Source organism: Pocillopora verrucosa, chromosome 4 (genome assembly GCF_036669915.1).
Source record: "Pocillopora verrucosa isolate sample1 chromosome 4, ASM3666991v2, whole genome shotgun sequence".
Classification (NCBI taxonomy): Eukaryota; Metazoa; Cnidaria; class Anthozoa; order Scleractinia; family Pocilloporidae; genus Pocillopora; species Pocillopora verrucosa.
In genome coordinates this window covers 13,155,141-13,182,550 of record NC_089315.1, presented here as the reverse complement: position 1 = coordinate 13,182,550, position 27,410 = coordinate 13,155,141, and the positions used below count along the sequence as shown (strand labels likewise).

General features: G+C 38.2%; 3 protein-coding genes and 1 pseudogene across 3 annotated transcripts; all 4 read right to left on the bottom strand.

Annotated features, from left to right (window-relative positions):
• Positions 1-2,577, bottom strand: LOC136280298 (contactin-associated protein-like 2; annotated as a pseudogene).
• A 1,194-nt stretch (positions 2,578-3,771) lies between these two features.
• LOC136280521 (neurexin-4-like) lies at positions 3,772-9,379 on the bottom strand. Its single transcript, XM_066165839.1, has 4 exons — positions 9,263-9,379; positions 7,878-8,125; positions 6,900-7,014; positions 3,772-4,606 (listed from the first exon to the last, which is right to left on the bottom strand). Exons 1-4 carry the CDS (start codon positions 9,360-9,362, stop codon positions 3,984-3,986), a joined length of 1,086 nt encoding a protein of 361 aa, XP_066021936.1. The 5' UTR covers positions 9,363-9,379; the 3' UTR covers positions 3,772-3,983.
• A 2,219-nt stretch (positions 9,380-11,598) lies between these two features.
• Positions 11,599-14,631, bottom strand: LOC136280564 (neurexin-4-like). The gene is made up of 4 exons (XM_066165990.1): positions 14,514-14,631; positions 13,215-13,468; positions 12,739-12,847; positions 11,599-12,209 (listed from the first exon to the last, which is right to left on the bottom strand). The coding sequence occupies exons 1-4, from the start codon at positions 14,611-14,613 to the stop codon at positions 11,599-11,601; spliced, it is 1,074 nt and encodes a 357-aa protein (XP_066022087.1). The 5' UTR covers positions 14,614-14,631.
• Positions 14,632-16,854: 2,223 nt separating this feature from the next.
• On the bottom strand, positions 16,855-19,805 carry LOC136280520 (contactin-associated protein-like 2). The gene is made up of 4 exons (XM_066165838.1): positions 19,725-19,805; positions 18,688-18,947; positions 18,377-18,488; positions 16,855-18,010 (listed from the first exon to the last, which is right to left on the bottom strand). The coding sequence occupies exons 2-4, from the start codon at positions 18,925-18,927 to the stop codon at positions 17,388-17,390; spliced, it is 975 nt and encodes a 324-aa protein (XP_066021935.1). The 5' UTR covers positions 18,928-18,947; positions 19,725-19,805; the 3' UTR covers positions 16,855-17,387.
• Positions 19,806-27,410: the final 7,605 nt, after the last annotated feature.

Sequence of the window (27,410 nt, the reverse complement as noted above, 5' to 3'; positions counted from 1 at the left end):
TTAAGCAGTTCCATAGCACTTCAGCTTTCCTAAGGTATGGTAGCCATGCTCGTTGTTATGACCCGTATCTCCAAACCTTAGCTGCTTGACTGGCAGATCGGCCTTGTTAGAGAGGAAACCACTGTCTTCACGCAACTGTGGATCATTCGCATCACAGTTACAACAATAGCATGCTTCAGCACATGTCTTCTTCATTCCGCATGCGCAAGTTAATCCATCATGACCGACGTCACGACGCGGTTTTCCACCTCCCCAGTAGGTCATTTTCTTCGAATCACGTGACAACCACCAGGCGAACCCCTTCATTCTGGAGTGGTAGCACTCGTACATAACGAACTGCTCGCAGTGCAGGGAAACAGCAGTAAGACTTTTAAGCTGAAAGAGGCTCGCTCCTGTATAGTTAATGTTGCGCGAGTAACAGCCTGCATCTTCGCATCCTTTCACCAATGTTCTGTCTTCGCTGTCGTGACTTATGACAGTCACGCCAACTCCATTTTGTCAGTCATGTCACACATGACCTTATAAGGCAGCAATTCACCTTCACTGTCTGGATCAATCGTGTATAGTCCACTTTTTGCTTCACGATGGAGCTTTTTTAAATGGCTACAAGACTTTGGTGGCACTGTGGTGATAAAGAAAGACAAATATTTAATCAAAAGTTTCTTTAAAAGACTTGCTGAAGGGAGCCTCACGATGAATTACAGTAATGTTGTTTTGATAATTAAAAACTATCTTTTCCATCACAATCGATATAAAAAGAAAAGTGATTGAAGTATTGAGAAAAATTTTAAAGCAATTTTTTTCGCACTGTTACTTTGAAGAATCAATTATGCCACAGTTCGTCATAAATATGAGCGCAGCCATATCTGATATAAATACAGGATCTTTGACAAAGATTTTTTCCTAGAAAGTTACCGTGTTGTTGATGGTGTACATCCTTAAAAAGTTAAAATTTTTTCTTAGTTGTAACCTACTGCAAGTTGAGTAAAACAACGATTAGTTTTGTGAATCCCCATTTAACTCTATTTTTGAGAGAAAGACAGGTAACGTGATGAGTATAAGGCAGATTGAAAAAGTATATGTCATTCCAGTACCCGCGACGGTGCACTTTACGTTTGCTAATGGTATTCTGTCTGATGTTTATCATAACTTTCACAAGAGCAAACTAAGTCTTTTCATTAATTCATAAAAAAGGAAATAAGTACAATTCAAAAGAGAATTTCATAGTATCACCGCAGTTTTCTCCAGCAAATCCGTGAACACAGACACATCGAAATCCTTTGCTGGTAAAACCAACTTGACAAGTTCCGTTATTCAAACAAGGACTGCTACTACAGGGATTCTGTTGAAATAGCGAAAATCTAAATCGTAAGATCTGAATATAAACATGAGGTGAATAAAATCAAAGAAACAAGCTCTAAAAAAATCCCTTCAGATCTTATATATGGTACAAAGACAGAACAGTTTCCGCAAAACCTGTCTATGCTAGTGAGATGCAAATTCCGTTTTGAAAAACTTGGTCTGTGCATGGCTGTTTTATTTATTTATTGACCTACTTCGAAGCCGCTATCTTAAGTTTTCTTCTCTTTCATCCTCCTGCAATAGCCTTGAGGAAAAACGAAGATCAACTAAATGATCTGTTGGCCTCAAGTTGCCTTGTTTTTATTTTAGTTTTTGTCTTCTCTAATTTTCAAAACCAGAAACGTATTCTAATTCCGCTCTTTCTATAACGAGCAACTTAATATACCCTCTTCTATTATTCAAACGTTAAACATTACCTCGATAGCCAGGTAGTAAGCACCCAAATCCTCAAGGAAGGTCAGTTTACTTTCATCAACTGTGGCGTTATTCAACTCACATTTGTATTTTCCTCCGTGTACGGGTCTTAAATTCATGGAAACACAGTTAGGCTCCATATAACACATCATCCGGCAGCTCCCCTCATTAGTTACCTCTTCGCTGATAACGTGACCATCAATTGCCTTATTTGGTAACGGTTCCTCGAAAATGATGATGCGGCATTCGTCTTCTGTTGTGGAACCCAATAAAAATTCATAATTTCACCCAAATTTCCCCAATAACTTAGAGTTGCTCCTTGTGCAAGATAAGATGTACTCGAGGTATTATTAAAAGCCACCATTAAGGTTGTGAACATGTACTGAGATGATAAAATACGGTTTGATTATAATAAAGACTAAAAAGAGTATCCAGTGAAATTCTAAGACTCGATTTGCATTTTTCATCACATTTGTCAGTTCTTTGTGATATTAATTGATTTCTTGAACTCTCGTTTCCTTCCCTAGGTGTTTTTCATACACCATGTTCTTTCCGACACTCTCTAAAAAATGGAAGTTTGAAAATATCCAAGTGGATAATTCCTAAAACTTTATGAACAAGAGTTCTTGTTTCTATCACGCTACAAATAGATTTGTAGAACTGTAGTTTTTAATTCATAACTATCAAACGAATTATACTTACCATTGCAAGAAAAACCGATGCAAAAGTGATTCCGAGCAAAATACCAAGGATAGCAGGGAAAGTTCTGGCTCCCCTCTTGAAATAATCCGTAGAGTTCATTCTTGTGCTTACACTTGAGGGCGCTGGTAAAACAGTTTAAAGCATTGCAGCTACCACCTAGTTCATAGTTAGTAGTTATCGCTTCAGAACGGATGAACTTAAAATGCAGCAGGTGCAGTGATTATTTATTGATATGGAATGCTTTCTAAACCACCAGAGTGACAACCGGAGGCCTCCATAAAGTCAACATTCAATTTGTGTTTTGTGAATAATTCAAGGATATTAGATGCGATATTCCTCGAAAGACTTAGGAATAAACTAATTCCAATAACATTCATTTGCGAATTTTACTTTTTTGGATTAACGTTTATGAATTAAACCCGCCTACTGAGTCATTCAAATTACGGAAGTTTCAATTTATGCATCCTTGATGCAATATTTCTTCTTTTTTTTCCCAAATGCTGTTATGTTTCGGAAATTTCGTTTCAACCTAGATAGAATGCGAGCACGTGCGGGACAACCACAAAAGAAATTTTGCCTATAAAACTTTTTCTCTTTCTGGTTTTCGAGTCAGAACAAGAAAGTAGAAATTTCGACTAAAGGGGGGGACGCTAATTGAAAGGAGAGCGCCCAATTGAGGGGGGCGCTTATTAACCTAGCGAAGTAAAAAGTAATAAAAATCAAGAACGGATAACGCACATAAAGGAATTCTGTAACCACACGGAGAAAGAAGAAACGGAAGTGGCTTTAACGAAAAAAGAACAATCTTCTATCGCAGTACTGCTTCCGCTATAGTTGAAGCTTGGAAAGTTGAAAATGGAGAGGCAATGGAAACAGGTGTTTGTGGTAAGCCTACTGCCTGAGAAAGTAAGGAAGGAGGGGAGGGGCGTTTATTTAAGAATGGCACTTGTTTGTCAATTTGGTCATAGGGGTAGGCGCTTTTTCGAAGGAGGGCGCTTTTTTGAGCGCGGGCGCTTATTTGAGAAACATCTTTAATGATCTGCGTTTCTTGTTTATCACATGAATTTCCTCTAAGCTGCAGCGAATCACCCTTAGAAAATGGTGAGAAAAGGAAATTGGTTTCATATCTTTACTAATTAAGTATCACCAGTGGTAACATGCCTCACAAGTACCTGTTGAAGCCTTAAGCTATGGTGAACAGCCTTGTCAAATATTTTCTTACTTAATGAGAGAATACATAATTTTATCGAGTGATGAATATACTCTGATTTTCAAAGATAAAAAACACCTTGTAATCGTTTATAGCATGGTTGATCAGAACATAATAAACCCTTACCATGGTTGACCTTCGTACTATCACAACATGTTGTTACAACAGTGACTCGGAAATGTAGATTGATGCTGATTTGCTGATTCGAAAGTTCAGTTACGGTTTTAGTTTTATACCAGTAGAAAAGCATTGTTGTTTAAATAGGTGATTCGATTTTTGTTCTCTTTTTTTTTAATCAGACGATTCCGTAACACTTAAACTTTCCCAAAGTATGGTAGCCCACCTCGTCAAACCCATTGCGAAAATCGACATCACCAAACCGCAACTGTTTAACTGGTAGATGTGTCTTTTCATTGAGGAGACCACTGCCCTCACGCCATTTACGGTCATTCATGTCACAGTTACAACGATCACCCCTTTTTGCACACGTGCCTTTCATCCCGCATGCGCACTTGTCACTATCAGGTGGTGCTCCCCCCCAATAAGACATATCCATAGAATCACGTGACACCCACCAGTTGCGAGTTTGGTTCAGCCAATCATGAAAAAGTGAACCTTGACACTCGTACTTTATGAACTGTTCACAAAATAAGGAAACTGTGGTTAGGCTTGCCAGCTGAGAAAAGGTCGCTCCTGTATAATGAATGTCACGTGAGTAACAGCCCAGATCCTCACATCCGTCCACCAATGTCCTGTTTTCGCTATCGTGACTTATGACTGTCACGCCAACACCGTCCTTGTCGGTCATGTTACACGTGACGTTAAAGGGCTTCAATTTTCCTTCACCGTCAGAATCAATGACATACGGGCCGGTTTCTGCTGTTGAGTCGAGCATCTTCACGTCGCTGCAAGACTTGGCTAATCAAAGAATAGAAGTTTACGGTTAGATTCTTTAACCAAAGTTAAGAATACAGTACATCTTCGCTAACTATCATAAACTATATATCAATGGGAAGGTTATGAAATGCACTATTCGACAAAAAGTATTTCGTTTTAACTTGATCCCATCCAAATAGACGATGTTTCTTTGAGCCAATCAATCGCATATCAAATATGATCGCATAAATAACAATTTCTGTATAGTTTCAATCCTGTGGGGTCGGTCTTCAACACCATGAGGGGATTTTTCGATGTTCTACTCGGTTACTTTGCAATTTATCTGTCAAGAAGCAAAAGCCAACAAGCTACTTGGGCTTCTAAAGCGTACATGCCCTCTTCTGACCGATGTTTCAGTCAGGCGGTCCCTCTATCTGGCTTTGGTAAAGTCACAACTGTGCTATGCAACGCAAGTGTGGTCCCCAGCCCAATTCAGTCTCAAAAGTCAGCTTGAAAGAGTACAAAGACGTGCAACAAGATGGATTCTAGGCACCAGAATTGGGGAAATGAGCTACCGAGACCGGCTTATCAAGCTGAATTTGCTCCCTCTCGCTTACGACCGCGAACTTAAGGACCTTGTGTTTCTTTACAAATGTCTGAATAACTACACGGATCTAAACATCCTTAACTTTGTTTCTTTTATTTCCCACGGCCGCACCAGACGAAATAATTCCTTCAATCTCACAACACCTTCATGTAAAACAAGTACCTTTCAGGCCTCCTATTTCAACCGAACTGTTAAACTCTGGAACTACGTCTGTACCTTATCACCCCCGTCCAAGTTTTCTAACCCGACCGCCTTTCAAACTTTTGTAGCAAAACACATGTTCTCTCTTGTCCGTTCAGTTTTTGATGTTAATAGTCCGTGCACGTGGTCAATTGTTAGGTCGTGTCCCTGTCATTGATTTTTAGTTATCTAGCACTTTTTCACTGTAAGTTTTTACATTTTTCATTTTTTTTTTTTTTTCGTTTTTATTAAGGGTAGTGCCCCGCATGGGACTCCATGTCCCGTTCGCACTGACCCTTTTGGCGTATGTCTATCCATTTTTTTGTCTCTTTCCTTGTATATGTATTCATTTTGAGCTTGTAGACGTACCCAATAAAGCTGTTAAATAAATAAATAAATAAATAAATAAGTTTGCGATCGAAGTTTAAACGATACGCATTACGACGGAGGCCATCGCGGGAGATCCATTTTGAAAAACGTAATTTTCCCTCATGGTCTTTTAGGTTGGTATCTTGGGAGTCTTCGGACCAAACTTCAAGGAAATACGTAAAGTTTATAACCCTGTTCAATCGTTCAAATCAAGGCACATTAGCGTAAAAACGAATTACGTTCGTTCTTTTTGCTTCTAAAGTTTTCCCAACAATTCACGTCTTTGGGTGACCACACGTTGAGTTATGTCAACACTCTGAGACCATTAATTCAATTCTGTTGAATGGCAGTTTTGATTTTAACTACCTTTTTTTAAACTTAAGAGCGACGCGGAAAAACTTGCCGATCGAATGCGAGCAGCAAAGATTGCCTAAACCACGATCGAATTTGTTAACTTCTTCTGCTGACAGCCAGGCTTCTTTTTCACTTTCACCTCTTCTCCTATTGATCTTTCTCCATTCACTTTCTAGTTGAATTCGCAGACAGATAGCAAAGATCTCCACGTGCAAACAAACCAGGAGATGTTTACGCAATTGAAATTCAAGGACCAGGATGTTTTGCCGCAAGAAACCCTTCGGGAGTCATTTATATTGACATCTCGTAATTGACTATTCACATTTTGGTGGATTAAATAATTCAGTTCAAAAATACGTTTTTGTAAATAACTCGTGTGCGTTTCAATACATTTCCTAAATTTTTTGCTGGAAACTATTGTTACAATAATAATGCTTAGACTGACATGAGGGAAAATTTAATCTTGTTACACAGGTAAAGAAATGATCTTCGCAAATAAGCCACAGTTAAAGCGATTAGAGAAAAGTTAAGAAGCCGGAAAAAAAAGAAAGAAGACTTCGTCAAGATTCGAACCCATGCTTCCCGAATACTGTCGAAGTCCGAATTTTTCCAGGCTTCTTTAATTACCGCAATCGTATCAGTTGTGGCCTACTTGCAAAGCTCTTTCCTTTTCCGCAGGTCAAAGTTAGTATCATTTATTTCATTGTAACAAATCTTTCACATGTATAGTAAGAAAGATGACTTCTCTTCGACCAGCTTATCTAAGAGTTAGTTTTGAAGCAAAAAAATATCAGGTATTCGGTAAGAGAAAACATGTAACAATACCTTTGAAGCATTTTATTGATGGGAATCCAATGGGACAAATGCAGCGAAAACCTTTCCCTGTGAATCCAACTTGACAGGTACTGCCATGATAACATGGGTTGCTACGACAGGGATTCTAAAAAGAATTAAGCAATATGATTTACAAGTCAAACAACTTTAAAGAACAATGAACATGAAAATGACTCTGATTCGACGGTCTTGCATCACTACCCTTTGCGATTGGTCCAGAAAACACATACCACGGCAGTCCTAGCTAATCAGATCATAGGCGGTCCAAGCTCCAGCTGTGAGTTAATCATCTTGCGAAATAAGAGTCATGGCGAATTATAATTCTTAGAATTTGTATGCGAATATTTACAACCACTCTTAGGAATAAAAAATACAGTCAAATTCTTAATAAAAATACCTCACCTTACTTCAACAGTGCATCGCTTGCTATCAGACCGTTTATTATGTTGAAAAGAACCCATTTTAGCGAGTTATCCATTTCTAGGTTTACTACGTATTTTTTATTCCTAAGAGCGGTCGTAAATATTCCCATACAAACTCTTATAATTTCGCCATGACTCTTATTTCGCAAGATGATCATCTCAAAGCTGGAGCTTGGGCGCCTGTGATCAGATTAAAGCCTAAACGATAGTCGTCGTTTTTCTACGCGTGCATTTAACAGCTAACTTTCAAATACTTTAGGTAGCATTTGACTGCGTGCACTCAAAGCAGTTTGTGCTCGTTTACATTAATTTATTTCTCATCTTTAACGTTGGTCTTGTTGGTTGTAGAGATTGAGCTGTTTATGGTTCAAAACACCCAGTCGTAAAGCGCCCTATGCCTTTGCTCGAGGATGAACTGGCCTGGTCTCCACTTGACAGAAAATTTGGGTTAAGTCTGCTTTAAGCCCTTCTTCTTTTTTCCCTGAAAGATTTCTCTTTTCTTTGTCTATCAGGTTTCTTCAATGTACTAAGCTAGAATACAGTTTACCTCAACAGCCAGATAGTAGGCAGTATCCCAGTTTTCGAGGGAGATTACATCAGCTGTGGCGTTATTCAATTCACATTTGTATTTTCCGCCTTGTGATGGTCGCACGTTAATAGACACACAGTTAGGCTCCATATAACACATCATACGGTAGCTCCCCTCGTTAGGTACCTCCTTACTCCAGATCACGTGCCCCTTGATTGCTTTATTTGCGATCGGCTCTTCGAACAAGATGATGCGGCATTCGTCACCTGTGGCAAACAAGGGAAATGATGATTCATTTTAATTACAGCATTTTTTTGTATTTAGTGCATTGTTTCCCGTACTTTACATCTTGAGAAAGTTTGTGGGCAAATACCTTCCTGCTTATCGTTAACGAGTAGGACGTTTTTGTTTTCCTTTCCTTGTGCAGCCCAAGTGGCCGACTGAATGACACGCTAAATACATTGCCTATGCTTCAACAAAGCACCAGTAATTTTCCAAAGCTTTGCAACATTCTCGTCGTATTTTGCTTTCCTATCTTGGATGAAGATGATATATTCATATAATGCATCACTAACGACTGCGGCCAGAACTTTGAAAAAATGAAAAAGAAATGTAAGACACCGAGCATTGCAGGCGATTAGGCGCTTCCTCTCACGCAGATGATTTCAAAGGAGTCGCTTGAAGTTGCTGCGAAAGTTTCACCTGCTTGCCTAGCGCATGATCCCTCCAAGCTTTGAAAACAGCTCTTTTGATCAATTTGCCTCATTTGTTGGGTCTTCGTACCAGCTCCATCTTATCTCAAAAATAAATTTATAATTGCTACGGATAATCAGTATATCAACCAATATTTGATCCTATTGAGATGTGTTTCCTTCTGTACTTTCTTAGACAAGATAAATTGTAAGGTTGAACGTAAATAAGGGGTAACGATTATAAAATATTTGTTTAAACCCTGCATGTAAATCGGAAGGCTTCTCCATGATGGCAATATCAGACGAGATTGTCAAGTAAGAGGTAAAAATTGTGAAACGACCTTAGAAGTAGCAATCGGTTATTAGCATTTCCATGTTAAATGGTCCTAACAAACGTTTCTCAGGATTTAATTGGACGTTAGTGTATAGTTGAAATTTGCTCTTATAATCGTTTCGATGTGACAAAAACATGGTGACAACTATTTTTCTTAATTTTGCGGCTCACGGCAGCCCGTCCCACCTGTAATCTTGCGAAGGAATGGCAAATAAATGACGAACACAAAAAAAAAACAGACGATATAACCTAGCCCTAGTAATCTTATATTATAAGGACCTATACCTCATTACACGTTCAATTTAACACATCCTTAGAAGACGCAAAAACAAAAAAAAAACTAGAGCACTCTAATTTATTCCTACATTTACACTTACCAATGCATGCAAAAACTGATGCCAGTCTGATACCTATCAAAACAGACAGGATGACAGAAAAAGTTATCTCTCCACTCTTAAAGTGGGCCCAAAGACTCATTCTTGGTGGAAATTGTCGGCGACAGTATGCAAAAGATATTTATTAAAATTTCCTTTGGACGGGAAGTAGTTAAATTACAGCAGGTGCAATATGTATGGTGTTAAAGGCAGAATTCTAATTAGAACACTTCAGAGACTACCTATGAAAATAACCATCGAAGTCTTACCGATCCTTTTTTTTACTCATAAAGCTATATAAACTTATTAAAGTTATTAGCGAATGAGGCTTTTGAGAAATTGAAAACTTATAAGCTCGTTTAATGTGCTCAGTGCCATCCCCGCATGAGCGCTCAAATTATAGGCAGTTCAGGCAGATACCAAAACTGTCTCCTTGCATGACATGTTTCGGCGAAGTTAGGTGACAAAGGATATTTTACAAGAGTTTCATGTTACTAGGATGTGCATGATTAGTGACTGAGCAAAAAACACCTGCAGCGGCAACTAGAACACAATTACGACATATAGACGTATTGGCTGAGCAGTAGGTCCACACGCGAATTTTAAAACTCTACATCTACTACTATTCCGCTTCAAACAATAACCTTAGATCACCTTATTTTCTGTGGTCCAAAGGGAATGCTGTAGAATAAATTATTCATGGTTCACATTTGAAATCAACACTACTTCCTTTTGTTATGCTAATGAGAAAGAAGGAGAAGGTAGAGGCGGTTGACGCTTTGAGCCACTCGACGCAATATTTTCGACACAAAAGCAATCGGAATTTTTATCGGCTTTTCTATCTAGTTTGTTGAGGTTCTTATGGAGAGAACGGCTCCAAAATTTTCAAGGCTTTCAAATGTGTGTGCAGGGGTCTAGTATTAATTATTGAATCATTCGCAAAGATACTGTTCCCTAGCAACAATACCCATGCACCATGTTGCTGTCACATCATCCGTGATGCTGCCATATTCAGCGTTGCACTTTGCGTTTGCTTCTTACTGCTCTTACGCACTGCTTCTGAGCATTCAGACCTGTGAAGGAAAGATGCACGCAACCCAAAAGCTTATTCTCCTCTTTTTTTTGATAAGATTGATTATTGTAGATCCCGAGAGAAATTTAAAAGTAGATACTTCAACAATTAATTTTAACGTTATTATTCTTCACTCGGTGATTGCGCAAACTGAAATTCAAGTCTTAATAGAGCCACAAATACTCTCTCAAATATACACCAGTACGTTTAAAGTTAGAGAAGTTTCACCTTAGGGATTATAGAATTCTCACTGGAATGTAGTCATAATTCAGTCTCATTTACATAAAATTCTAATGAAATAAGATTACTTATAAAATGTCAGAGATGTAATACTTAGCTTGTCATTTCAATTGGTAAATTTATTCCGCCAAAGCTCAATCATACACCAAAAAAAAAAATAGACTCGTATTTTTTAAGAAAGCGTGGGAATAATTACGGCAAATCCTTCGCAAATATTAACTAAAACCGAGACATTTCTTGTTCCAATATCTTGCCATTTTATATAAACTTCAAAGGATGGTTTGGACTACCGAGCTGTACCTTACTTGATATATTTATCATTCTTTTTCTTGCCTATCATCCTAGAACAACACACGTGAAAAAAGCAGACACGTTCTTGCCTTTCGCGCCACTCGGTCAGGTTGATGAATGAACGGCAAAGCCTTCACCATTCTCAATCCAAGGTCGTTTCGGATTATGGTTGCTAAAACACTTAAAAATCCGTATCGCTTACCGACAGTGACATTCAGACTTTCCTAAAAGGGGAAGAAAACTGAAAGACGAAAAGAAACACCGAAAGTTACGTATTCAGTGGCTTTGGTAATGGCATTTCCCGCGGCTGAGAACGAAAATCAACTTCTAAAAGATTTGCCACAGGCTGATATTCGCCATGTACCTGAAAGATTTCTTCGGTCGGTAAAGACCAATTCAATCACTGAGAATTTTGCATATTGAAATTACGCCCATTGTTTGTTTTCGTAGTGATTGAACGCATGTTTTTATCTTGAGTGCACCAACGCACGCTATGATTTTTATTCGGAGTGTCGATATTTTTATATTCATTCATTAATAAAGTCGACTTTTCTTGTCAGTAAAGGACTATTGCGTTTTTAAGATAAACAAAACAATACATGGTTGCTTGTAGAAATGGAATTTCTCTTCTAGTGTTCAACTCGACATCTCACTCGCTATCGAGTTAAACACTGGAAGAGAATTTCCATATCTACGCGCGCCCATGTAGTATTCTCTATTTTGTTTTCTTTTCAAATCAGACGATTCCGTAACATTTTAACTTTCCCAAGGTATGGTAGCCTTTCTCGGTGTTTCCACCTGTATCGCCAAACCTCAGCTGTTTAACCGGTAGATGTGTCTTTTCAGTGAGAAGACCACTGTCTTCCAGCCAGTTTTCATTCGTACCACAGTTACAAACCGTATCTTTAATTGCGCAGGTGTTATTCATTCCACACGCGCACTTCATAGGACTATCTGGATCAGGAGTTGCTCCGCCCCAATAGTTCATTTCCACGGAATCACGTGAAACCCAAAAGCCATCGTTCAATGTAGAAGCTAAGCACTCGTACTTGATGAACTGCTCACAGTGCTTAGAAACGTTGATGAGACCCACCAACTGAGAAACGGTCACTCCTTTGTAGTGTATGTCACGTGAATAAGATCCCTTTCCTTCATATCCGTTCACCAGCGTCCTGCTCTCGCTGTCGTGACTAACGACAGTCACGCCAATTTCGTTCTTGTCGGTCATGTTACATGTGACGTTATATGGTTGCAACCCTCCTTCGCCATCAGGATAGATGGTACATGGTCCACTTTTTGTATTAGGATAGACCCTCTTTAAGTCGCTGCAAGACTTTGGCCGGAACACTACCGTCAAGATAAAGAAATTAATTTGTAAGTGAAATATTACGTTAATTTCAACAGAGTTTTATTTTCAAACGAAAAAAATTGCTTAATGTGGGTTAAAAACGTTTTTAGAATGAAGAATCAATTATGCCACAATTCGTTATAAATATGAGCGCAGCATATCAGATATAAATACAGGATCTTTGAAAAAGTTTTTTTCCCGAAAGTTGCCATGTTGTTGATGGTATACATCCTCAAAAAGTTAACAAATTTTCTTAATTGTAACCTATTGCAAGTTGAGTAAAACAACGACTAGTTTTGTCAATCCCCATTTAACTTTGTTTCTGAGAGAAAGACAGGAAACGTGATGAGTATAAGGCAGATTAAAAAAAAGTATATGTCGTTACAGTAACCGCGAGGGTGCACTTAACGTTTGCTAGTGGTATTTCTGTCTGATGTTTCTCATAACTTCCGCAAGAGCTAACTATGTCTTTTCATGAATATAAAATCGGAAATAAGTACAATTCGAAAAAGGATTTGAAAGTACCACAGCAGTTTTCTCCAACAAATCCGTGAACACAGACACATCGAAATCCTTTGCTGGTAAAACCAACTTGACAAGTTCCGTTATTTAAACAAGGGCTGCTACCACAGGGATTCTGTTAAAAGAGAAAGCATTGAAGTGATAAGAAAAGATTTATGACACTCGATAAATTGAATCCAAAAATTATTTAGTAAGGCGTCAAAAGTTGATTAATTTCTGGAGCTCTATTGAAGTTTTTTAACAGCTACCCTTGAGTTATTACGTAGATCCTATCGAGCAAGACTTAGAGGAACTAAAGAGATTAAACAAACTGTCTATCAGCTTTAATTCGAGTCCCACTTTTAAAACAAAGCAAAAAGGGAGAAAAAAGAAAGAAAGAGAGAAAGTGCCATTTTAAGCAAGGGGCGGGTTACTCTGAGTACAATTTTCTGCAGTATTCAATCCTTTTGCTATTATGAGTAAAGTTTTTGTGAAGCATTTACCTCAATAGCCAGATAGTAAGCATCCGTTTCCTGAAGGAAGGTCAGTTTACTTTCATCAGCTGTGGCGTTATTCAACTCACATTTGTATTTTCCGCCTTGCGCGAGTCTTACATTGATGGACACACAGTTAGGCTCCGTATAGCACATCACACGGCAGCTCCCTTCATCAGGTACCTCCTCACTCCTGATCGTGTGACCCTTTATCACCTTATTTGATATCGGTTCCTCGAACAGGATAATGCGGCATTCGTCACCTGTTGTGGACCACAGTAAAATTTTACTATGCAACATAGTGTGCTCGGGGTTTTCACGATAACTTAGAGCTGCAACTTGCGTAGGAAAGACAAAGCGCGAGTAATCATTGAAGGCCAAATGCTAGGTTGTGAATATAAATTAAGATATTTAATCATCTTTGAGCCTCTATTCAAATTGTTTCACCGCATTTTTGAGTCATTCTTAATATAAAAAAATATCAGTTGATCTACGCAACCTTTTTGAAGTCGCTCTGCAATGAACGAAGTTTAAAACATTAATATCAATAAGAGTTTGGGAGAAACAAAACGTGATTATTCAAAGCCTCTGAATAATACATTTAACTTTATGTTAATTACAAGCAGGGAAATATATTAGTTCCTTTTCATCGTCTCAAGTTTGATAAGAAAAAATTGATTTGACCTAGAGGTCAGCTATCGCGTACTTTTAAATCATCTTCAAAAACTTCACAAATGGGTTTTCTTTCGCCTAAATGCTCTCGATAATTGTTTTCTCGGTAATCAAGGAAAAGAGACACGAATTTTAAATTAGGAAAATTTGTTCAAAACAATCAAACTCGTCCTTGATTAGCAAACAAAATAAAGTGAACTCAGTTAAATATTGTTTACCTGACCAAAAGCGTAATTTTTGTATCATGTGAGGTACATAATCCCTTAAAGCCTAGTTTTCACTGAGCGCCGGTAAAACAGTTCAAACTAGCGACGCAAGCATAACAGCTCATATTTCGCCGTGAAAACAGCCTCTACGCAAGCCTCTTCGCAAGCGTAAACAAAAGTGTACAGATCAACATTTTTCTTATATCTTATGCTAGTGCTTGTCGATGTTCGTTTTCATTTGGCATGTAAACCTTATGCTTACGTTTGTGCTTACGTTTGTGCTTACGCTCGCGCTCGCGTCGCCAGTGAAAACCAGGCTTAAGTCATCACACACAGGAAGTGTTATTTCTCTCACGCCCTAACAAACACCTTATCGCATCCTCTATAGGTAATTATGTCAAACTACACGGATTAAACGAATTCAACTCACCAATACAGGCAAAAACTGATGCTAATCTGATTCCGAGTAAAATAATAAGGGTAACAGGGAAAGTTCTTGCTCCCCTCTTGAAATAACACGAGGAGTTCATTCTTGTGCATGCAAACACTTGTGGGCTCCGGTAAAACAGTTAAAAAACTGCTGCTACCACCTAGTTTATACATAGCACTTATCACTATAGCCCGGATAGACTTAATAGTGCACCAGGTGCAATATTATTGGGATGTAATGTTTATTAGACCTCTTGGGTGATAACTGGATGAAAGTTCAAATTAAATATGTGACTAACTTCGGCGATTATAACTTGAGTCAAAGAAAGTAAAAGAAGCATTCCTTGAATTAGCTTAAAGCAGTCTTATTCTATAAGCGATTTCTACTGAGCAATTCAAGTTTTCGGTCCATTAAACTTACAGGACTTTTATTAATTACCTTTTTTATTAATTACCTTTCAATTTATGCATCACTTCTAGGTTGAATAATATCTAGATTAAGCCGAGCCTGAAAGCTCCAGTTAGTTTATTCTACAGCCCCTCACTTTATTGGAACTACCGGCTGCCTTATAAAGAGTTTATATTTACGAGAATTTAGGGATCGGTTATAATGTATGCAGAGGTGGGAGTTAAAGGCAGGAGGTAATTTGTGTATTTAATATATAAAGAGGCTTTCATCTTTTTATAGGTTCAGTGGACAATGAGAATGAATGACAGTGAGGGTTATTTGTGCAAATACCTAGAGGGGGAAAAAAATCAGGACATCGTCTGCACGATTCTCTTATTCAAACTTTGTAACTTATGGTGGTAAGGCATCCGTGTTCTCGTCTTGTGTGGATGCAATTCATTTAACTTTATGCGTTAAAGTACAAAAAAATCTACTCTATAGAGATTTCAAGAAGGAAGGCAGGTAGAAATAAAAACACGAACTAAAAGAGGAGCGCGCAATAATTTGACCTAAATGCTATTCACAATATTAAGACTCATGACATAACAAATAGATTTTTCTGAAAATGAATACAATTTTCCATGTTTAGCCAAAACAGTGCCACCTATCTGCTGCCCACCCACAGGCATAGATAACTAACAGAATGTTGAAGAGAAAAACACTAAAAAGGTCTCACGCAACTTAGTATTTACTTGCATCACCAGAAAAATTATTTAGCTAGAAAGCACTCAAAAAAGTTAAATTATTTTCGAAAATTTGACTTCAATGCCCTCCATAAAAGGGGCAGATAGAAGCAGTTTTACTCCAGCTCGATGCAAATATTATCATAATCCATCTGCTTTTAGTTTGCATACATTCTAATTTGGATAGGTAATCATTACCAAATTTGGTCATCAGTAGTTAAGCTTCGAGAATACCTACTTCATTATAAATTCTTCCAGCAGGGAGATATTTCAGAATTGAAAAATCTACATCGTACACTATGCATCCTTGTTACGCTGTTACCTTATTCTGTGCTGCAAAATTATGGTAGTCAATCATTGCAGACTAAAATGTCCATTGATTAAGCGTCAATTAAGTTTCACTCGGAAACCATGAAAGCGGTACACCGTCAATATTTGTCAAGCTGGGTGGAACTGTCGAATGGGAGACTGGCTAGCTAATATATATGAAGACTTATCATGAGTGACAGTGTAATACATCAACAGCAGTCAAACTTCCAACTAGAGTTCACTGCATGAAGCAGCATGGCCAACTCAGAAGCGAGAGCGATCATTTACAAAAGGATCATGGGAGAAACGCTTTGCCTTAAAGCATAATGGGTGAGACTAGAGTCGCTCTTCCGCTCTGTCATGTACTATGTGGTTTGGCAACCCCGTAGGGTGAACTAATGGAGATAGAGGAGTGATTTTGGTTTTTCAGTAACCTCCCTTTACTTTGGTCTTCGCACCGGTTGTTCAATTTCTTTCAAACACTGATTGTTTTCACACGCTCCTTGGCAGGTCTTCTTAGGGTCAGTGTCCAACTCCAAAAAAACGCTGAGAGATGATTTTTTCCCCTCTGCTAAACCCCATTCACAGTTGTGACTTGGGTTTAAAACGCGATAGACCCGCGTGGGATGTTAGGATAACACATAGAAAGTTTTTAAATCATGTTTTTATATCAGGAAATAAAACCTTGTGGAATATGCTGTTCCTTAAATAGACTTACCTATAGATTTACCATATATATTACCATATTTACCATATTACGAGCATACCCTACTCTTGGATATTTTCAAATTTTCTTTGCAATAAGTGTGTGGGTTCTTAAACTTCCCCCTTCCAACTAGTAGTTAGAAGAAGATGCTGGGCACAGGGCCAGCGGCTTTTCGTCCTTATCCGAGCTAGAAGACTAGAATGCCTAACCGCTTGCAGATATCATGGCAAAGGCAGCACATTCTCCTCAGTTATTTTAAGACCCTGAGTGTGGGTCTGGCCTGGGTCTTGAACCTCGACCTCCTGCACAGTAGTTCGGCGCTCATCCACATGAGCTAACCAGACGGCGGTTGATAGTCTTAATAGTCTTAGTCAAGTTGATTATTGTGTTTTTCTTAAATTCAACACCATAGTTATTACAAAAATTTCTTGTCAAAATCCACGATAAATACAGTTTTAGCTGTCATTTATAGTGACAGAGAACACTACCGGCTTAGTCTTGCGCGTGGTATTTTCAACGATACAGAAATACCCCTAGATTACATGAACGTAGAAATGAAGAAACATCTGGCTTAAAAATCACAGCGTCTTCTTAATAACATCAACGCCAGGTTTTTGGGAGCCCACAGTCAACCTTAACGTCAGCTAAACTGAACATAATATTCTCTCTAACTTTCCACAGTATATGAGCCTGAAAGGATAAAACTGGTTTACGAGCGTATCATTACAGTTAAGCAGTTCCATAGCACTTCAGCTTTCCTAAGGTATGGTAGCCATGCTCGTTGTTATGACCCGTATCTCCAAACCTTAGCTGCTTGACTGGCAGATCGGCTTTGTTAGAGAGGAAACCACTGTCTTCACGCAACTGTTGATCATTCGCATCACAGTTACAACAATAACACGCTTCAGCACATGTCTTCTTCATTCCGCATGCGCAAGTTAATCCATCATGACCGACGTCACGACGCGGTTTTGCACCTCCCCAGTAGGTCATTTTCTTCGAATCACGTGACAACCACCAGGCGAACCCCTTCATTCTGGAGTGGTAGCACTCGTACTTAACGAACTGCTCGCAGTGAAGGGAAGCAGCAGTCAGACTTTTAAGCTGAAAGAGGCTCGCTCCTGTATAGTTAATGTTGCGCGAGTAACAGCCTGCATTTTCGCATCCTTTCACCAATGTTCTGTTTTCGCTGTCGTGACTTATGACAGTCACGCCAACTCCGTTTTTGTCAGTCATGTTACACATGACCTTATAAGGCAGCAATTCACCTTCACTGTCTGGATCAATCATGTATAGTCCACTTTTTGCTTCACGATGGAGCTTTTTTAAATGGGTGCAGGACTTTGGTGGCACTGTGGTGATAAAGAAAGATAAATGTTTAATTAAAAGTTCTGAAAGACTTGCCAAAGGGAGCCTCACGATGAATTACAGCAATGTTGTTTTGACAATTATCTTTTCCATCAAAATTGATATAAAAAGTAACGTGATTAGAGTGTAAAGAAAACTTTTAAAGCCAACAATCTCCTGAATAAAATCCCTTCCGTTTTGCCTTAATCTGACGTCTAAAATAAATTTAAAACTATATTGGGTTTAGAAGTTTGGGAGAAGTAACCGGTTGAACCTTATGGTTCCTGCAGATTACTGGCAGTATTTTTTGGGTGAGTAAAGTGTGGTAGTTAATTCATGACAAGTGTATCTCTAAGAGGATTTTACAGTACCACTGCAATTTGCTCCGGCATACCCAGGAATACAGAGGCAGCGAAAGCCTTTACTAGTGAAACCAACTTGACAAGTTCCGTCATTTAAACAAGGGCTGCTACTGCATGGATTCTGCTGAAAACAAAAGAGATAGTAACTGAAGGATAATTTTAAAGACATGACACAACATTTACCACAAGGACCGCGAAAGTTGAACATATACTGCGTAAAACACCGTCAAAAATTAAGTCAACGACGCCGGACATAACAGAGAAAAGATACTAGAGAGGCGTGAAAAGGCTATATATGGAACTATGAAAAGTTGACTGACCTCAACAGCCAAGTAGTAAGCATTAAAAGTTTCCGGCTCAAGGAAGACCAGTTGGCTTTCATCAGCTGTGGCGTTATTCAATTCGCAATTGTATTTTCCTCCTTGTAAAGGTTTCACATTGATGGAGACACAATTAGGCTCCATATAGCACATCGTCCGGCAGAACCCCTCATTAACTACCTCTTCACTTCTAATCATGTGCCCCTTTATTGCCCTGTGTGGTTTCGGTTCCTCGAACATGATGAAGCGGCACTCGTCGCCTGTTAATCATACAAGTGCACGTTAAAATTGATAGTAGATTTGTCATTTATACCATTGGTTTCTTGTGATTTTCATTTTTAAATCTACCATCAAATCGAATGTTACAGGCTTTTTTTAATGTAGTATGAAAACTAATTCACAATCAGCTTAACTAACCTTTCACCGGCTAAGCAGGCATAGATAATTTTGTTGACAACTCGTCAGTGCCAAAATTAGAAAGCTCTTTTTTCCTGATCTAAAGGTTCTACTTGAAAGAAAGTCGTAGCATTGAAGAGGATTCTACCAACCGAATGGAGACAAATTTTTAAATAATTCCACGCGATACCTTCATCTTCTCCTCTACCTTAGAACTTTTGCGTTTTTATAAACCCTTTTTAACGAATTTGCTTGGTCTTTGCAGGATTAAACAATTTTTAACCACACGTTTTCTACACCCATCTGTTGAACTTTGTGGATTAATTTTAGTGGTTGTCAGCAGTTGGGGCACTGAGGGGCACTTCTCCGCTTTCTGCAGTCTTAATTCGAAATATTTTAAATTGACCTTCAAAGCAATAATAGACTAATTCACTAAAGCATGCTCTGTTAAGACAATTTTGTCCTGAAGTTTGCATCCTGGTTTAGAGAATTAAGAATTGTAGTGTTAAAAAAATTGGCGGTGATATTTTTCCAGTTTTTTAGTTGAACAAGGTTAAGATTATTTTACAAGAAAAAAATAAATGAAAATTAGGAAAATACCGATTACAGCAATTTATTGCGACATATAGATTCAAACTCACCAGAACAAGCGAAAACCGATGTCAATATGATTCCGGACAAAATAGAAAGGGTAAAAGAGAAAGTTGTGGCTGTAATCTTGAAATATGTCGAATAATTCATCCTTATAGATACTGGTCTACGGCCGGAGGGGTCAAAATTCCACCTTTGGCAGTACACTGCAGCTCTCACAGCTTATGCTAATTAATTTGTCTTTACATTAAACCGAAAGAGCCCGTCTAAATTTCAGCAGGTGAAATGGATGCTTTCGAGACAGAATGTTAATTTGAAGATGCTATACTGGTCTTCAAAAAACTTATCAGTATTTCAGCCAGAGTTCCCGGTAAAAAGAGTAGATCGAAATGAAAAGTCTTCAATATCCCAATCACAGAAAACAGAGAGAGTTCATCTTTTCTCAAGGCTGGAAACTTTTGAAAAACAATTACAACGTTGTGCACGCAATAATTGTTAAGTCAATAAATACATATGACAGTCTTCATGTCCGATGGACAAGTCATTTTAAAAAAGATCTTGGTTTTCCCAAGGCATTTATATTTATAACTCATATTCTCCAATCTATATAAGGTATGATTAAGAATAGTTTCCGGTAACCCTGTACATTGTTTTTGAAACCGAAGACAATAGCGTAATGATTGTATTCCTTCTATTGTCATGACAACTTTTAAACTCCATTCATTATGTTATGCCATGTTGGACGATGATATGCCACCAAAATGACTGATTCAATATCCTGCAAGCAAGCTATTGAAAAGAAAAAAAACATTCGAAACTATTTGAAAAAGGATAAAGAGGTAAGTTTCTAAAGAAACTGTGGTGCTGCGTCAGTGGGAGAGTATAGCAGGGAATTTAGTGTTAACAACTGGGTTGAAAACGTAAATTAGCCACCGTTAAGGGTAAAAAGCTGACGTTTCGAGCAAAGCTTCTTTTTGGTAGAGGTCGGCCCGCCAAACAAAAACTGCACCACCTTTGTCGGCCGCCTTAATGACAATGTCTTTGCGTTTTTTTAGACTTTTTAGTGCCGACCACACTTCCGAAGAAAGATTGGAAAATTTGGTGTAACGACTGAATTTAAGTTTGTTGATATCGTGGCGACATTTTTTGAGGAAAAAATCTAAAGATGAGAACTGGCCCTCTGGGGGAGTCCATTTAGACTTTCGAATCTGGAGTGTTTCGAAAATATCTTTGTTCGAGGTGTCAGAATCATCCTCCTCGTCATGAAAAAAGGCTTTCAACTGAACGCGGCAAAGGAATGTTTCAACGTCTTGCTTAACTGAAAATTCGTCGGTTTTTTGTGATATGGGAACAAAACTTAAGCCCTTGCTGAGAACTGATTTTTTCTGAATCGGAAAGCAGTAAATTTTCTGGAATGGTAACTACAGTTTTGAGGTTTTCAGGCGATGAGTTGTTAGTAACTTGAGGGCCGATAAGTTGGTCGAGTTTTTGGGCCTTAATTTGGTGCAAATGTTTAAAAAGTTTAGAATTTTACATTGTCATTAAGGCTGCCGACGAAGGTGGTGCAGTTGTTGTTGGGCGGGCTGACTTCTACCAAAAAGAAGCTTTGCGGCAACTTTCTGATACCTCCTTTTATGCTAAAGTCGACAAAGATCTCACTTTAATCAACCAAAACATTGTCAAAAATACGATTAACGATCTTATAGCTAAACAAGAATTGCCGGCCACTGCTAAAAATCTCATCATTACCACTCCTAGAACTTCATGTATTTCCTTTTTACCTAAAATCCACGAACCTAACAACCCAGGTCGACCCATCGTTTCTGCCTGCAGTTGTCCCACCGAACTTATTTCCAGCTATTTAGACAAAATTATGGCACCTATCGTCAAAAATTTACCGTCTTACATTAAGGACAGCCAACAAGCACTTGAAATTTTTCGTGACTTTAGTTTCCTCGACCAAAACAAACTTATTTTCACCATGGATATAATATCTCTTTACACTGTCATTCCCAATGACGTAGGTCTCCGGGTCCTCAAACATTTTTTCGATCAACGCACTGTTAAGGAACCTAACTCTAAAACGGAACTCCGTCTGGCCGAACTAGTACTCGCACTCAATTGCTTTTCATTCGGTGGTAACTACTACAAACAAACTAATGGTGTGGCCATGGTTACTAAAGTGGGACCCAGTTACGCCAATCTTTTTGTAGGTTTTATCGAACATCAATTTTTTAGCCAATACCACGGCACAAAATCTGAACTCTACGGCCGCTACATTGACGATTGCATCGGCGCTACCTCCTCTACCAAAGAGGAGCTCACTCAATTTATAACCGCCGTCAATTCCTTTCATCCGGCTATTAAATATACCTGGGAAATTTCCGACACTTCTTTGGCTTTTCTAGACATCAAAAATTTCAATTGAAGGCAATGGCTTATGTACTAGTGTTTACTACAAACCTACAGATTCACATAGTTACTTATTGTATTCATCTTCACATCCATCACACGTCAAGAACTCCATACCTTTTTCACAGTTTCACATATGTTTCGTCATTTATGTAGTGACGACTCTGATTTTTCAGAAAAATCAGAGGCAATGTGCCAGTTTTTCGTGGCTATCCTGTTTCTGTCGTTCAAGCGGGCTACCACCGAGCCCAACAAATCGATCGACAGGCAGCACGGCCGAGAAGGAAAACACTGACCGCATTCCATTTACTCTTACATTTCACCCTCACAACCACGCAGTTAAATCTATCATTCTTAAAAATTTTAAATTACTCCAAAACGATTCAGAGACTGGCACTATCTTTTCACAACCCCACTAATTTCATTCAAACGTGACAAAAACATAGGCAACTTTTTAGTCAGGAGTTCATTTCAAACCAATGACCAATCTGGAACTTTTAAATGCGCTCGCTCACGATGCAAAACTTGTCCTTTCATTCATAACGTAGAGAAAATATCGGGACCCAAAAGATCCATTAAGATCATTGATCACTTTACGTGTACCTCCGCCAATGTTATTTACTGCATAACTTGCACTTATTGCAATAAGTTATACATCGGCGAAACAGGAAGACGACTGCGTGACCGATTCCGAGAACACCTTCGCGATGTGGAAAGAAATGACAAGGACGCATCCAAACCAGTCGCTAGACACTTTAATCTTCTTAATCATTCTAAACAGCATATGGCAGTTTGCGGCCTTTCCTTACATCTAGGCAGTTCGGAAAGCCGTAAAACACAAGAACAAAAATTTATATTCCAAATCGGTACCCTTAATCCCCACGGAATCAACGAGCGTTTCATTCAACTAATTTATTCCTGTTTTCTCGTCACCATATTCCCACCAGTGGCGTAGCTCCACTTTCTACATATAAACCCACACTTCCTCTAATCGCTCTGGCGAAGGGCTAACGCTCGAAACGTCAGCTTTTTTACCCTTTACGGTAGCTAATTTACCTTTTTAACCCAGTTGTTAACACTAAATTACCTGCTATTTGAAAAAGGCATTATTTATCAAACAGTCATTACCATAACTATGCAATGCACTTAGTTCTTCACTGACAAGTCCACGCATAACAGGAATGACTTCAAGGAAGAAACCACGGAGGCGGTGTATGCATATTAAGGGGAAGTTCACGCTTTTAAATTTTGAAGGAAATTGCCTGCAAAATCGATGCAATTATGTACCCTCTTCTTTGCCTTGTTGACCTTGTGTGTGGCACAATTCCCTTCACGAAGCGTGTACTTCAACCAATTTTGCCCACAATTTTCAAGTTTCTCATTCCCAATGCGAGTCAGCCCGAGCAATCCATTCGCTTTTACGAAAGGCTAACGCTTGAAATGTCAGCTTCAGAGCCTCTTTATGGTGGCCAGTTTACACAATCATTCAGCTGATAAAAGTACATTATCCAATAATACCCCCCCCCCTCCCCCACTTCTCCCTATATTCACTTTGCTAATTTGGTTCCTTCTGACTTTTTATTGTTATCACTCCTTTAGTGCTTATCTAAAATAGCAAAATATCATTTACCGACAGCTCTCTCGTGATGACACTTTGAAAATCCCAAAATATGATGACGCAGGCTCCGACTGTAGTCCAGCAGGTAAAATATTTGTTCAAAGCCAAAGCGAAAATGACAAGTTATTATAAGAAGTATGCCTATCTTATTTGCATTTCTCGATAATAAGACAGAGGCTTCTTTCCACTTTCTGTCAAAACTTTGAATTTCATCCCCAAAATATTTCCCCTTAAGAATGCTTTCAGTGGTTTAATTCGATTGTTGCAATTGGAGTTCATTAGCATTTGAGCTTCTCTGTCATCAGATCGATAGATCTAAAATTACCTGAAGCGATCAGGAATTCAATTGAAATTAAAACAAATAGGTCTATTCGATGTATCAAAACGAGAGTTGATAAAGAGAGAGTCTTCTTTTTTCATATAATGTTTAGATGAGATTCATAATCAGAGGAATAACTGCGGTAAAGTGCATTTCTCGTAGAAGTAGAATTTTTACACCAGAAGACAAAACGCAAATATAAAAATAAGTTGAAGAAGCATTAGAACAATAACCTTCAGAACCCTCAGATATGAGTATCAAAGCTTGTTAACCCTGTGGCCCCCAAGACATGCGTCAGCTGGTTCAAATAATGGCAATAATCTTCGTTGTAAGTTATCATGTCCTGAGAGTTTGGTTTTTAATCAAGGTAATATCAATAGCCCCACACCCCCACCCTTGATTCGACTCTAACAGTTTTTTTGGTAAACTTTTTACTCAGCTTTGAAAAAAGTCAGCCATAACATTATCAATACTGCTGTCAGTTTAAACAATGACACCATGTTGTAGCTATAAAAGCTAATAAGCTGCCTCTCAAGTCAATATTTTAATGTATAGTCAAGAACTCTTTAAAAAGTTTCTAAACTGTGTGTCCTCCTCCTTAAACATACAGAAATGACTTTAAATCTCCTGCAATTAGAGTACCACTCGAATCTTTTTACAAAATCTAAAACTGATAAAAGTGCAATTGCTCCAATTATTCGAAAAACCAAAGGTACCACCTATATACAAACTGAAAGACATATATTTAACAACATCACCGCCAAAGAAAAATTGCTCGAAAAGCTATATAAACTTTTTAAGGTTATTAACGAATGAGGCTTTTGAGAAATTGAAAACTCATAAGCTCGTTTAATGAACTTGGTGCCATCCTCGCATGAGCGCTCAAATCATTAGTTGCTCAGGCAGTCACAAAAACTGTCCCCTAGCATGACATGAATCGGCGGAGTTAAGTTATAAAGGATATTTGGCAAAGGATATTTGGCAATTTTTTGTGGTCCAAAGGGAAAGCTTTAGAAAAAATTATTCATAGTTCATATTTGGAATCAGCACTGTCTCCACTTGTTATGCTAATGAGAAAGAGGGCGATGGTAGAGACGGTAGACGCTTTGAGTTACTCAACGCAATATTTTCGACACAAAAGCAATCAACGCTTTTATCGGCTTCGCTGTCTAGTTTGTTGAAGTGCTAATGGAGAGAATGGCTTGAAAATTTTCAAGGGTTTCAAGTGCACGTGCAGGGGTCTAGTATTAATTATTGAATCATTCATAAAGATACTATTCCTAGGCCTTAGCAACAGTATCCATACACCGTGTTGTTTTCGTATCATCCTTGATGCTGCCGCCGTCAGCGTCGCACTTTGCGTTTGCCTCTTACTGCTCTTACGCACTAAGCATTCAGACCTGCGAAGGAAACATACGCATATCCCAAAAGTTAATTTTCCTCTTTTTTAAATAAGATTTATTGTTTTGGATCCCGAGAGAAATTTAAATGTAGATACTTCAACGATTAAAATCAACTTTAATATTCTTCACTCGGTGATTGCACAAACCGGAAATAAAATTTAAATAGAGCCACGACAACTCTCTCAAATATACACCAGTAATGTTTAAAGTTTGGTTGTTCACACCTTATTGAATATGGAACTCTCACTAGCAATGTAGTCATGATTTGTCTCATTTTATATAAAAATTCTTATGAAATAATATTACCTATAAAATGTCAGAGAAGAAATACTTAGCTTTTCATTTCAATCGGTTAATTTATTCCTCCAAAGCTCAATCATACGTTTAAAAAAAAGATAGAACCAAATTTTTTTAAGTAAGCGTGGCACTAATTACGGTAAATCCTTCACAAATATTAACAAAACCTGAAACATGTCTCACTTCAATGACTTCCCATTCTATATGAACGTCAAAGGATGGTTTGGATAACCGAGCTGTACCTTACTTGATATATTCATTATTCCTTCTCTCGCCTATAGTCCTAGAATAAGTTCCGCAATCATCCACATTCGAATATTTTGCGCACATTTGCAACGTTCATAGACGGCGTTTTTTCGAGGGTGGATTATCACCGGGTAAACACGGTCGGCACTAAAGGCGCCACTCTAAGGATTTACGGTATGCCCTTATTTTATCATTAGTCTTACTAGTAGTTTTGGTCTCACGATTGACAGGGAAACGCCTGTCAAACATGTACTTCAAACGAGAAAATCCTTGAAATAGCCATTTCCTGTGGTCTTTTGGAAAGATAAGAAGCAGAGCATTAGTCAAAGAAAAAAGATTTTTTGATGATGAAGGTACACATTACTTATCATCGTAAAGGCTGTTTATGGTTTATGCTTTATTGAAATAAATCAGTTGTCATCACCAAAGCCTGCAAAGAAATATGATTTCCATGAAATTATGCTTCGGCGAAGAGTTCATTTGACACGACTCATACACTGCATAATTGTTAACGCATAGTCCTACTTGAGTTTGTATCTATAAGAGATGAAAAGGTCCCCTAATGATCTCTTGGTATTTAAATACAAGCTATAATTACGTTTTTTTCCTAGGAGTATACAAAGCACTGCTGCACGATACGTACTGGTTAAGCTTAGAGGAAACATTACAGTACTACAAAATGCTATATATACTACTGTGTTATGTTATTAGTTGTTATCACAAAGAATTCAGTTCCATGAAATGTCATTCACAACGAATAAAGGGGATAAGTTTATGAAGACACTGTGGTGCTGCTTCGGTGGGAGGGTGTAGTAGGGTACACCCTTGTATACGTCAGAGCGAAAGACGAAAGGCTGACGCTCGAAACATCAGCTTTCAAACTCTTTATGATGGCCAATTTACGTTATCAACTTACCTGATAATACCATATTACCCTGTCATTTACAATGTACACCAGGAAGTATGAATTATTCTGAAGAATTTTCTTTACGAAAGAACTTCACACCATGCAAAACTGTGTTTCGATCGTACATATTGACTTTGCTACGAGGCTAATACCGGAAGATCAGCTATGACATACTTAATACTAAAACGCAAGGTGTAACAAAAATTGGCTATGGTTCAAAGCTAACAAGCTGACTTGCTAAAAATCTGCGTCCTCGATAAATTTACAAAGTACTTCATAATCACCATGCATAATAAGCTGTTCGCTCATTTGTAGATGGAATTTTGCACCTCATTGACAAAATGGGTAGAATGTGTTACTTGTTTACCATATATATTTATCATATATTTTTTTTACCATTTTGAGCCTTCAAACTAATTGCAAAAGTAAGTAATAAAAGGTCGATAGACATATCAGACATTTGTTTAGGATCACAGTATACAGGTATGCCATACGGAGTTACCAAGCATGATACTGTTTACTACTTATTTCAAA